The sequence below is a fragment of the Cygnus olor genome, chromosome 1 (assembly GCF_009769625.2).
Source record: "Cygnus olor isolate bCygOlo1 chromosome 1, bCygOlo1.pri.v2, whole genome shotgun sequence".
In the NCBI taxonomy this organism is placed as follows: domain Eukaryota; kingdom Metazoa; phylum Chordata; class Aves; order Anseriformes; family Anatidae; genus Cygnus; species Cygnus olor.
Genome location: NC_049169.1, coordinates 51,451,774 through 51,465,074, shown reverse-complemented (window position 1 = coordinate 51,465,074; position 13,301 = coordinate 51,451,774). Strand labels below are relative to the sequence as shown.

Sequence of the window (13,301 nt, the reverse complement as noted above, 5' to 3'; positions counted from 1 at the left end):
TTCCCCTGAACAAGAGAATGTTATGCCTTTTCATATTTAATTTAATCCTTACCAGTTTTGTATTATTAAAATAAGGGTAAAATCAATATCGTTTGCTTATCTAGAGAGCTGACTGTATTTTCCATTATAATGGGAAATTCATAACTCATAATTCTTTACAGTAATGAATGAGAACAGATGGGGTGGGGAATAAAGAAAACAAATTAATCACATTGACAGGTTTTACCCTCTTTCATAGCAAATACCTACCTCTATATAAATATATCTTCTTCCTTTTGCTACTCAGCAGCTGAATAACAAATGTGGAAAAAAAAAAAAGAAAAAAAAGAATCTGAGGAAAACAGAAGTTTACATCATCTACAAGTTTACAACATAGGTTGATAGCCTATTTGATATGGGCTGTATAGGTTGATAGTATCTCACTTCTAATACTAATGTTCAAAAATGTATGTCTAGCAACCACACAAGCACCTAAAACTGTAGTTTGAAGTGGCTCAAACTAGCAGATGCAAATGTACTCTGACAAACAAGTATGAGAATCAAAGTCAGCGAAAGAGAAACGCATTTTTAAATAGCACACGTTTGAGACGTCTGCCAAACTTACAGTGGAAAATTTTCTTTCAGGTGTAGTGTCTTTTATTCCTCTCCATGTGATAACAGAACTTAAGTTTCATAGAATTAAAAATATACTCACAGGACAACTTTATTATCTTTACCAGTGAAGACTTTCCATTCTGATTTGGGGTTTTAAAAGTTGCCTTTCTTTCCCCTTGTTCACCTCACAAAACCACCTCACTCCCCACAAGGCATATTTAAAATTATGAAAAACTTTAGACCGTTGAAAATTCCTCAGTGAATTATGCGAAATCAAACCTAAACAATTCACTATATATTCTCATTTCTTTGCGCAGCAGCCAGCTCTAGTGAACTGTACAAGGATTAGAAACAAGGAACTCCCAGATTTTATTCATACCTCTCCTGCTAACTTGCTTTCACACTCTGCACTTCTATAGAATTTTTCACTGTCTAGTCATGCCATACTTATTCTCCTGAGGCATGTAAATATTATCACCTAAATTACAGCTAAGGAAAGCTAAGTGTGCTTATCAGTTTTCTGAAGTCACAAACAAGTCAGTATCATTATCGCTATTACAACATGTGCTCCCTAAGCGCACATTTCTGGATAGGCCAAGACAGGAAAAGGAGACCACTTGGTGATTCCAGGCACTCTTTGAGGTTCTAGAAAGGTTCTCAATACTTTCAAAAATTGTTTTCTTTTGGATAAGGGTCTCCAAAATGTGTAAATTCAAAAATCATTGCTTGGCTCTTGGCTTTTACATTTATGTGTAACATATGTGCATGAAAAATATCTCATTTTTATTGTAAGAATTTTGCAGTTCCGTGGAAAATTTACAGTCCTTGGGAGATAAAATGGCATCACCAGAATCTGCATGACAACTATACTGCACTCAATTCTAACTAATTTTTGTTAATGGGAGACATAGGCATGGAATAAATGATAAAAATGAGATGACACAAACTAATGACAGAAACTTTCAGAGAATTCTGTGTGATGCTTGTCTGTAACATAGTGTTTTAGCTACCTGAGAATTACACTGAACTGTATTTGATTAGTACCTACATTCTGTACAGGACCTTGGTTCAACAAATTAATTTAGTCATCTATTTTTCCTTCTAATTCCATTTACTTTCTCACTCTTTCTTTATGTTCATCATCCTGAGTCCATTTTACTCTGTTTTGTTCTATGTGATGCTTGTGAAACTGCTAGCATAATAACATTGCAGAACACAGCAGAAAGTTACCATCTTTAGAGTATCATAACACATAAAAGAAACAATAGAAGCAACAATGATAACTCAGTTACGTATGCATACAACTGGGTACCAACATGTCCAACATTCAATTCCAGGCTTCACTACACGCGAATATGGTTTTAAGCAAAAAAATCTATCTCGTATCACCCTTTCTGTCACCATTAATTTTTATCTACATATTAAATACAGAAGTTGGAGGAACTAATTCATGTTTGTACAGCACTTGTGCTGTCAATGGTTGCAAATAATAATGTTTAAGATCATAATTTTAAGTTATTATTCATCATATGAAAGCAAGAAAAATTAAGATTTTTTGAGCCTTAGCATCTACCTTTGTAGGTTAATCAAGAGGTTCTAGTATGTGACTATTTTTTCTTAAAGTTATTAGAATTTTAAAGAAGTAATTCCCCATCTCTGAAAACCTACATCTTTCTACTGAAATCATTACACTTAGCAACATATCTGAGTTTTTCTCCCTGCATGGAAAATATTCACTTTTCATTAGTAAAACAGAAAATCACCACTGCCCAGCAAGATTTTTCTTCTGTATTACTAAAAATATTTTTCTTTTTCTGAGGTGTGCTTTCTCAGCCTGACTGACTGTACACTGTTTTACTGTTTCAGATTAGCTTCAACTTAACCTAAGTAATGTTCCTTCCTTAGATAGTGTAGTATTACATACATCTATTAGTCATTTTATTTACTCCACTGGAATGAAATTGCTGTCTGCCCTCCCAGAATAGTAGATAATTAACTCTTTAGAAATAAGGTTAGTGTTTTGCTAGACGAAAATCTCTTCCTGAAAGTGAAGTGAACAAATATGTACAAAGATTACTAGAAAATGTATGCAATCAGTTTGACCCTTGAGACAAAGCTGACAAGTCCAACCAGAAAATAAATTATAATGTATGAACTGCAGCTCAAAGAAGAACTTCTTCTTTGATAGCTCACTAACATATCTCACATTCAAGGAAAAGTAAAAATAAGAAGTGTATGTTCCACTGTTACCAAACATACACCATATTTTCAAGTTAAAAATTGAACACAGATAACTCCACTGATACAAAATAAGCTTTTATCCCACACGCCGTGCACCCCTTCTCCTCCCTTCAACGTTCCCTCCCCCCTCCCCCCCCCCTTCCCCAACATACATACCAAATGCCTGGTAGTTTTGGATCAAAAAGCACCCTTACAGCTTCACATAGACTTTTCTTCAGGTATGCTCATCCAAGAAGAGTAGTATTAGACATCTCACATGATCCCTTACATGAGACTTACAGAGTGGGTCACACACAGTTCATTCAGATAAGCACCTGATCTCCAGTATAGTTTCCAGTCCCAACCTTAATGCTGAGCAATTTCAGTTTCACTTCACCAAGGCTTAAAAAGTACAGCATCATACTCAACTGTAGAGCAATAGAAGTGTTCTGAGTAATACTCAAATCACTGTGCTAACTAGGTACAATGCAAAACGACTGAAGGGAGGGAGGAAGGGAGGGAACATGGCAATGTTAGCTCAGTATCACATGGATGAAGTCTCTAATCTAATTCATTATCCTACAGTGTAATCAAGATTCTGAGAGAATAATTGAATGTTACTCTCACTGAGGAGGGGCATCTGACTTTCAGGACAGGAAGAACTCCAGCTGTATCTATATGAATGATATATATGGTCTTTCTTTCTATGTCTGAACCAGAGATGAGATTAATGAGATGCAAACAAAAAGAGTAAGCAAAGTAAATGATTGTCTCCTATACAGACATACTATGCTAACTGCTGTGGCACTGAGAAATTCATGGTAAAAGGTGGAAAAAAATCCATAATGAAGAGAAGAACAATAAATACATTTAAATAACAGATTTATAATACAACTGCTTCATCATAAAATAGCACTGTGGGTTCAGATGTGTAGTATTGTCAACAGAGCATACATATATTTGTGATAAACTTAGGATCAGCATGAATTACACTGGCAAAAATATGTCTTAATCTATTTGTGCCTAACAGGATAGCCCTGAAGAATCAAGGACAACTATGTGAAGAGAAATTCTCTGTATGTTCTCCCTTTTGGATGGCTACTTTCCTGACCAACAGCTTGCATGGAACTGTAGGGCTTTGACAAATTTGGGTAAGGTTTTTGTGAAAAACCCAAGTGGCCACAATGAAAGAGAAGCAGCAATGGAATCAGCTATTGTTGTGAGATCACTGGGCAGGTTAGACAATGATAGATCCAGATATCCCTGATATGATGGGTAAAATTTGAAATATTTAAATGACTGATAAACCTAAAGACCCATTCCCAGAAGCGACCCAAATCTAGCACCCAAGTGTAGAGAAGTCCTAATCTGACAGAAAACTAATGGGACATAGATTCCTCTTCTACTTAACAAACAGGAAATTGTATACAATGTGAAACACTGGTATACGAACACAGTAAGCATTTATGTTTTGTATATGTTGCTCATAGTTGGATAGAGGGTTGTTTTGTCTCTGTGTAGTGTAATGTGTTAGATCAATACTAGACCTTATCTGCAAAGAACTCAGACTATGTACCTCAGCCTTTGGCTGAGCATTTCCTCAAATCACACACTTCCAATGAGTAGTGTTCTTAAGAGCTCTGTATAAAAATTTATCCTCTTGGGTTTATTCATGTTACTGAGGCCTAGTCCTGCAGGAAACTGTCCCTTTTCCTTTATTGCCTTAGAGGATACAGCTGTCCCTACTGAGCAGAGTTGGATTTGTAGGTGGGTGGGGCATAGCCTTGCTACCTTTTGGGCGCATTGTTCTCCAAGGGACAATGCCGACAAGCACACACATGCTCTAGGGACTATAATTATTTCTTGATGTCATAGGAGGTTGAAGAATAGCATAAAAACTTACAATTCTTGGAAAAAATATCAAGATATCACCCTCTGGCCAAGAAAAACATGCTGGCGTCACTTTCCTAGTGGCTGCTCCTCTGAAATCAAATCAGGACTGACTTAAACCGAGGACTTGTGTCGTCTCTCTTCTGAGCTAGAATTCAGCAACCCAAAAAAAGTAACACCAACAGATCATCCAAATACTGGAAACAGTTCAGCACAGGTTTTGTCTTTCTCTGAGGTTTAATCTCAGTTTCTTTCTGTAAAGGCTTATGACATCACAGCCAATATCCCCCATGTTTCCTGCTCAAATACTTCACACATACAGGTAAAATTAGAGTAAACCCTTTTTTAAACTCTGAGTTCTTTGAGATAGAGACTGACATTTTATGACCTGGATGTGAAGAGTCTACTACAAAACAGGGCCCTGATCCTGTACTGGGACCTCTAGGCAATGCTGCAAGACGAGCACTAATTATAGAGGTGTCATCTTGTTATCTGAGCAAATGACTCTAACTCCATTTTCCTTCTGGCTCTTGTTCAAACTGCCTTTGCTGCCTTCACTAAGCCATTTAACTTAGTTTTATGTCCTCCTACTGTAAACAGAGAATTACTCCTCATTTGTTTATCTCCAGAAGTTATATTTGCACGTAGTTAATGGTCATTACATACTTTCAGAGAAAAAGCGACATGGGAAGAAGGGCAGGAGAAGAGCACTTGCTCCTCCTGTACTCCCTCTTTATGCAACATTTTTTTTCTGTTACAACTGATTTTCTCAAAGTGATGGACAAGCACTAGACCTAATAAACAAGGCAGTAGATTAAATATATACATATATATGTGTGTCTCTTTTTGGTTCCTCTGTACAGGTATGCAAACTAAGGCAAGAAAATGAGCCACAGGTTCTAACTCCCCAACTACTGCTTTTGATTTTAAGCTCACTTGACTTCCTTTTCAAGGTTTCAAATGAGTTGGCAAAGATAATATTATAATGAAAAAAGAATTATTTCACAGTTCTTCAGTCATACTACAGGATCCAATTAATAATTGCATAATCAAAGTTTCACTCTCAATATTCAGTATCATATGTTAGCTTTACATACACCAAAAATTAAATATTTGAATAGAAACTAGTTTCAAGAATTACGTATTTTGCTTTTTTCTTGATTTAATCCCCCTCAGCTCCCACCTTTTCTGTAGTCACAAGACTTTCAGACCCTTCTTATTCATACTGCCACAACATCTCTTTGCCAGTAAAGGCAATCATTACACACACACACACCTTTTTTTTTTTTTTTTTTGGGGGGGGGGGGGGGGGGAGGAAAATGAGGAAAATGGGAAAATGAGGAAATGAGAAGAAAGTACTAGATGTTCACAGTAATGGTTCCTTTGGTATTTTAATTTTTATTGCCTCTTAAAAGCTTTGGATTATGACTTTCTTTTCCTGAGGAATAGAATATCACATCAGCAAACACAGTGAGATTAAGGTAATTAGTCTGAAGATATTTTACAAGTCCAAAAGAGAAACAAATTCACTTGAACAGCATGGAAGTATGCTTTGTGATTTAACACAGTTATTCAGGTAACTGATGGCAGTAGCAAATTTTCTATTTTAATGGGAACAAATTTTCAGGTAAAAGCAATTTCATGTCAAAGTTCACATCCACCTTTCTAAATCTTCAAACATAGAGTGGATCCCAATTTGAAGTGCTTCAAAATATTTCTGTTTCTAGATCTATTATCAAAATACACTTGTTTATGCAGTAACCTCTGATATCAATAATTCTAAAATGGTATCTTACTTTTTGAACCTCAACTGCTACAATCTTTCTGATTTATGTTCTGTATAATGTATTAATATTTTCACGTAATCCCACCCCAAGAATAACTTTCAGTATATAGAATGGGAAATTCAAAAGTTAAAACTTGCCCTTAGAAAAAAAGCAAGATATTTTTATGTGACTTTTTAGGGCCCAATTATATTCTCATAGGAAAAGATTTACCCCCATGTACTCTTAAATATGACCTAAATTTCAGTCGAAGCATCAGCCGAAGAATGAAGAGATGGAATGAAGATTGAAGGAGAAGCATCACTTGAAGAACAAAGAGATTACAAATGAGTTTTGAGTTTCTCAGCAAGTCAAAATTTCAGTGCTGTTTCTGTTCAATTTTATCTTTATATTTATATTTTAAAATGGGTTTAGCCACTGTAAATTCCATGGTGTCCAAAGTAGCATATTCACTCCAAGCAAACTTTAAAAACTTTAGTGGCATCCTACCACTTAAAATGATTATATAACTCTGCTCTACGCTATTTTTTTTTCTTTTTACAGTTCATGAGTGTGGCATGTAGGAGTATGCAAAATGTGAGGGTCAAAGTCCCTCTAAAGAAACTTCGCAGGAGCCAACCCAGAGACCATAGCTGTCACCCAGGACATTTTTCTAGGAAAAAAAAAAAAAAAAAAAAAGGGGGCAAAAAAAAAAAAAAGGGGCAAAAAAAAAAAAGGCACTCGAGTTCAGCTCAGTCTAAAGGCTAACAAAAAAAGCCTTCACCTTGCCCACACTGGCTCTCCTGCCGAGCGAGGTGACGAGGTTGGTGCTTAGGGGCTGCAGCTTTCACCCCAGTGAGGGAAAGGAAAACGAGACGCGGAGGGGCCTGGAGCCCGGCCCCACAGCTCGCCCCGCCGCAGCCCTCCCGTGAGAAACTCGGGGAGTTTCTTCCCAGCGCGGTCGAGGGGCGCCAGGTCGCCCCGACCCTCACCGCCGGCAGGATCCGCACGGCAGGGCCGCCGGCCTCGCCTCCCAGCCCCGGCCGAGTCTCACCTTGTTAACACGGGGGGCTTCAGATGTTCGCGTTGGTTAACACGGGAGAGGTTCAAAGTCAGGAAAAGCTATGTTCCCCTCAATGGAAATAGTGCCCAGAAATCAAATGTGCCAGAGCCAAGAGGGGGAAGAGTCGGGGAGGAGGGGGTAGACTGGGAACAAGAGCCCCTTCCCCCGCACACGCCGACTTTGTGCCTCCGGCCCGACTCCCGCTCGCAGGTGAGCCCCGAAGTTACAGCTCCCGGCAGCTGCGTGGGACCGGAGCAACACATCCTTCCCCCAGAACCAAAAAAAAAAAAAAGTGTAAAATCCATCCCTGAGCCTTTCCCTCCGCGTATGCACGCACTTTACCTGTTTTTATGCCGGGTTTTTAATAAATTCCTTCCAAAGGGAGCCATGATTCCAGCGGCAGAAGCATAACATCAGCGATCCCCAAACAATTCGAGGGTGTTCCCTTCTCCCCTGTTTTTTTTCCCTGAGCTCCTTCCAGCTTGTTAATAGTCACTGAACGTAGCGATGAGCTGGAAGTTGTGCAATTTACTGCTAACTTTGAACTCCGGCTTGTTGCTGCTGCTGCTGCTGCACCTTTGGAGTCCTGCCCAGCTGCAATCTTGAAGGAGGCGTTTAGGAGCAAGAAAAAGAAGGGGGAGGTGGGGGGTGCGGGAGGGGGGGGGTGGAACACTTGCTTTTGTGATATGAAGTTATGCTCAGAACTTGCTAAACTTTCAGCCTCGTCACCCTCAGGGCACCAGCCAGCAAATGGGAGAGAAGGGGAACTCTGCAAAAACACACAACAAAAGGATTGAAAACTTTCCCCGGGAGGCTCCAGCCACTTCAGGTCAAGTCATTCAGCTAACCACCGACGTTAATGAAGGGCAAGCAACAGTTGCCACACCAGTTCTCAGTACATAATAACCTTTCTTTCAAATCAAGGAGCAGTACCTCTTTAAAAGGTGTTGGACAAGTAATGGGAAGATGAAGGGAAAAAGCTAGACCTCTGTGGCCCCTCTGCCCTCCCTGGATTTTGAAGTAAGTTATCTGTTTGCATGACAGCCTTTGCAGACCTTTGTGTGGCTAAAAGCACCTTAGTCAACTTCGTAAGCGTGGCCTAGCAGAGAGCAAAAGAGGCAGCAACACAAAAGATTCAGCTCGTACTGGGATGTTGCAGGTCCTTTTGTGTTATTCTTTTGAGCTGGCTTTGGCAGGAGGGAAATGAACACACACTACAGTTCCTGTCTGTTGGAACCCCATTGGAATGAGGGATTTGTAGTGAAGTTTCAGAAGGGAAAACTTTTTAAAGTTTCAGAAGAAAAATACTACCCCCCCCCCCCCCCCCCCCCCCAGCAATTTGGAATGGAGCATGGGAAAGAGGATGCATTGCACCCCAAAGGTTGGTGGCTGAGGGTCCTGGGACAGGAAGGCTCCAGCACATCCTCTCCCTCTCCCTCTCCCTCTCCCTCTCCCTCTCCCTCTCCCTCTCCCTCTCCCTCTCCCTCTCCTCTCCCCACATATTAAGGGGCAAATTCTTTATGTGGCTTACAGAATGTGCAACATAATAGGGAATTGTTTTGTTAACTTGGAGGGGTGGGGTATGACTGGCCAGTAGTCTACAAGACTGAGTGCTTATCTGAAAAAAAAAAAAAAAAAGACTTTTTCTAAATTCCCTTTTCCTCCCTTAGTCCAGATAGTCACTGCAGCCTGAAGAAAACAAAGCAAAGGCCCATTCCATGGGTTACCTATTACTGGCAGTGCTGGGAATGCCCCACATATTTTCAGTTCAGTCCCACGCCTCTAAATTCTCTGAGCTGTGACTACAAAGAGAGTGACTCGAGACTCTTAAAAGCCTTGTTGGTGTAATCATCCAAATAACACAAAAATAGGAAAGCAGAAATGAAACAACTTTCAGATTTCTCATCCTGCTGCCAGGGAAGATTTTAAGCAGTCTGTTTTTGGCATTATGAACGTAAGCCCAAACCCATTAAGTCTGTAGAAGTCTTTCCTTTTGCTTTCTCAGGTTATATGTGCCACGAAGAGGAGATTTTCTCATATTTAAAAGATAGTGGAAATTTTTCAGTCCCTAAGAGAAGTTCAAGGCATACTTGGCATAAAAATCAAATCAGTAAGACTTCCTGTAAAACAATTAATATTCAAATAGTTATTTTTATCAGCAGAGGCAAAATGAAATAGCATTATCTCCAGAATAATATTCACTTTTCTCATAATTACAAAAATAAATGGGAATCTAGCAATATATGTAGCTGTTTTTATTATTCATAAATAGTCACCTCACAGTTTTAATTTATTGAAATATGAAAATATGATGTAAATTGTTCTTCTTTTACTATGAAATGCAAAATACTTTTAAACCAAACTTATGTAATGTGGGAACTGGATCCCTCTATGCAAGTAAATCACAATGCTATGTTCATGTAGCTAAGCAAAGAATTGTAGGAAAGACTCCGGTACTAATAAGCAGACATTTTCCCCACAGCTGAGGGAGAAGAGAAGGTTCTCAGTCTATTCACTTTCACAATTAGGCTAACCAAAAGCAGGAAAACAGTGAGTGAGTATATGATAAAGTTTTAGAAAACAATAAAGGAGAGAATCCTGAGAAAAAGAACATTGCTGTTTGGAAAAAAAAAAAAAAAAAAAAAAAAAAAAAAAGACCGAAGACATTTAGTAAACCATAAAGAAGAGAATACATGCTGTCTCACTTGGTATACAATTAATCTATAGAACCCAAAATAAATGTATCATAGACAGCAAAAGGACTTAGTGAGTTTATACAAACAAATATACAGAAACATAAGAAAATGCAATAGAAGGGACATGAACTTCCATTCTTCAGCACATAAACCAGATTCTCAACAGAGTGGAAATAGTAGCAAAACATGTCAGAGGGACAGGTTAATTTTGTAGGCAGTGTTGACACAACAGTTTAGTTAGCTTGCCCTTAAACTCCCAAAGTGCCTCAAACTACCCGCATTTGTATGTACATGTCCTTAGTTTTCTTTAAACTCCAGCTCTGATCTTCCAAGAATATCAGGCCAACATTCCAGACCTGGGCCCTTCCCAGCATGCCATAGGGGCACCAAAAACAACCACAGGTCAACTTTTGAGCACAATCACCTTCTAGTCATTCTCTGTTCGTGTGAAAACCTAAAATGCAAAATAGCTGGTAATATCCCATTTTTCACCCATGAGATGCTAGGCATAGCCAAATCATTCTTCTATACAATATCTTCCCCCAACAAGAAATAATGAATGCAAGAGAGTTTCTAGGACTTGCTGTTTGTTTGTTTGCTTTTTTTTTTTTTTTTTTTAAAAAAAAAAGCTCCATAAAATGTGTATGTACTGAACTTAAAATCATCAGACAGACTAGTCAACAGTTCACTCTGGTATTTAAAGAAGAAAGAAAAGGAATTATAAATTTTAGAGTATCACTTCCCACCTGGATAAGCTTGATGAATAATAAATCTGGATGCAAATATTTGGTGCTTGATCAGAAAGGTTAAGGTTAATAAATTTAAATGTTTCTTTTGTCATCTTCCAAAGCAACTCACATGGAATATTTTGCCCATCCCTTTGACAAAAATACTGCAGCGTAGAGATGTGCAATCCAGCTTTAACCATAGCAGTCTATGGGTATAATTTCACAGAATGCAAAGAGCCAAATTAACTTTTTGCATGCAACAAGGAGCAGATGTGCTACTGTTCTCCCCTTCCGTTTCTTCCCTCATACCTACTGCTTGGTTCCAGCACCTATCTTACACAGTGTTTGGGGTCTCATGTGATCTCCTGGTAAGCAGGTAACTCACTCAAATTCCAACCCAGCAACAAAAGTTTGCTCCATCTGTTTTGGACTGATTGGTGAGGTGAGTTGGCTTACCTCGGGATCAGAAAAGACCATTCAGATGGTGTGATTTCCAAAGCTGGTGCAAGGGAGGAGTTGAACCAGAAGCAGGACTAAGAGAGTGAAAGAGAGGAAACAGTGAAAAAAAGAATCAGAAACAGGGGCAAGGCACAAGACCTCCCCCTTTGGCTGTGTGGTAGGACAGCTTGGCAGCTCAGTGAAACCCTATGTTAAGAGTGGATTCACATTAAATGACTTCATCTAATGTAATGACTTGCTGTCCTCTTTCCTCTCCCACTGGGCAGACTCATGACCGTTTCCTTGTGCCAGGTCTGGTTGTCAACAGGCTTTGTGTTTACACCATTCAGCTTCTTAAATGGATGGAAAGTTGATGTGACACAGAAAAGTGAATAAACTTTTTTTCTTTTTCTTTTTTTTTTTTTTTTTTTTCTGGGCTAGCTAGTTAAATTGGCTTATTGGTGTGTCAAACAATTGGCAGGACTGGCAGGAGAGAAAAAGGACCATGCAGCCAAGAGATGTGGGAGGAGGACAGTCTGGGCAACCCTGAAAAGCTGGATTGACTCAGCCACATTGTGTAATTTCATTCTGACTGCAGCAGCGAGCAGCTCAGTGGAGGCAGCAAAGGCTCCCTTTGAAACAAGATAAATTACCAGTTCCTTGCTCTACATCACCATACGTAGTCTGATCCTAGTACACTAGCAAGATCATTTTACAACATCGTAACTATTTCTGTCTGCTTTAAGTGCAGCCAAGTTTATGAGTATAAAACATGAGACTAAATAGTCTAATAGGGTAAAAAGGAAAGCTCAGTGCTGGGACTGTAACTGGTTAAAACATAGGAAACTGAGAACTGAGTGATGTATCTTCAGAGAGGTTGTGGATTTGTGGTGTTAAGCTTCCCTGAGAGGATTTTCAAGAGGGACTCAGAAGACTGGTGGGTGATGATAAACTGGCAGGTAAAGGTCATGTTGATGACCTCAGCTGAACTTTTTTTTTTTTTTTTAAGTAGAAAGAAAAGGAGAGAGACAGTTAACAACTATTCAGAAAGGAATCCAGAATGAAGCTGAAAAGCTACTATAAACATTCATTCTGAGCCTACAGTTTGAATACACCTGGTATCCCGTATGAAAAAATTATATAGCACCATGAAGGGACAGGGACAGCAAATGGCAGAGAGAACTTTTAGATAAAGAATAGCTTAATATACAATGAGAAAATAATTAGAGTTAAAACTTTTAAATCTGAAAATAGTGAATATTTGATTACGATGAGAGAAATCTACTGTCATGTATATCATGGAGAAAAAAATAGAAAAAATGATTTATTACAGTGTAAGTACAAGGGCGTGCTGAAAGAAATAATCAGCAAGGTTAAAATGTATTTTTTAATAATTTGCATTTTTAATTAAATTACAGAATTGCCCTCTGACTTAAAAATGCCATGGAGAACAAAAATATGAATAAATTCAAAAAGAGGTTAGGCAAAACCATGGACTATATGGCCACTAGCAGTCACAAAATCATTGTGTTCTTAGGTACTTATTGACTTGGTGTAGCTGTTTCCCAAACCTCTTTTTCTGCTACCCTCCTTCCCCCCTACAGTTCACTAGCCATTGGCATAGCCCTAAGCACAGGAAACCTTTGGGTTACTATTGAGTTGCAGATTGGATCCAGTTGAAACTTCACCTCAGCCACTGTGACCTTTGTAGAGGACTTCCATGTAAGAATTTTCCTGCGCTGTAATACAGCAGTAAGCAAAACAGGCAGTTTGTCCCTCTGTAAGCAGGTTATTTCAGATACAGAACTATTTTTATATTCTACAAGCCCCAAGTGCTCCTAATCACATATCTCATTCAGTCCCCCCAGATGTGGAGACAAATTCTTTGTCTCTGCATGACTTCCAGTCA

The 13,301-nt window shown here is 38.9% G+C and overlaps 1 protein-coding gene across 4 annotated transcripts in view; it reads right to left on the bottom strand.

The window, feature by feature from the left end:
• The window catches only part of RASSF9 (Ras association domain family member 9), a 38,464-nt gene extending 26,956 nt beyond the window's left edge, over positions 1–11,508 (bottom strand). The window contains exon 1 of one of the 4 annotated variants that reach the window (XM_040558272.1): positions 11,411–11,508. Coding sequence is in view for 1 of the 4 variants with exons in the window: in XM_040558245.1 (XP_040414179.1) it covers positions 7,873–7,919 (47 nt within the window). In the remaining 3 variants the exon portion in view is untranslated. Of the gene's footprint in view, positions 1–2,991; positions 3,459–7,521; positions 7,803–7,872; positions 8,144–11,410 lie in introns of those variants that run through there. The other 3 variants (XM_040558245.1, XM_040558256.1, XM_040558265.1) reach the window with 3 other exon arrangements.
• Between the last annotated feature and the right edge of the window lie 1,793 nt (positions 11,509–13,301).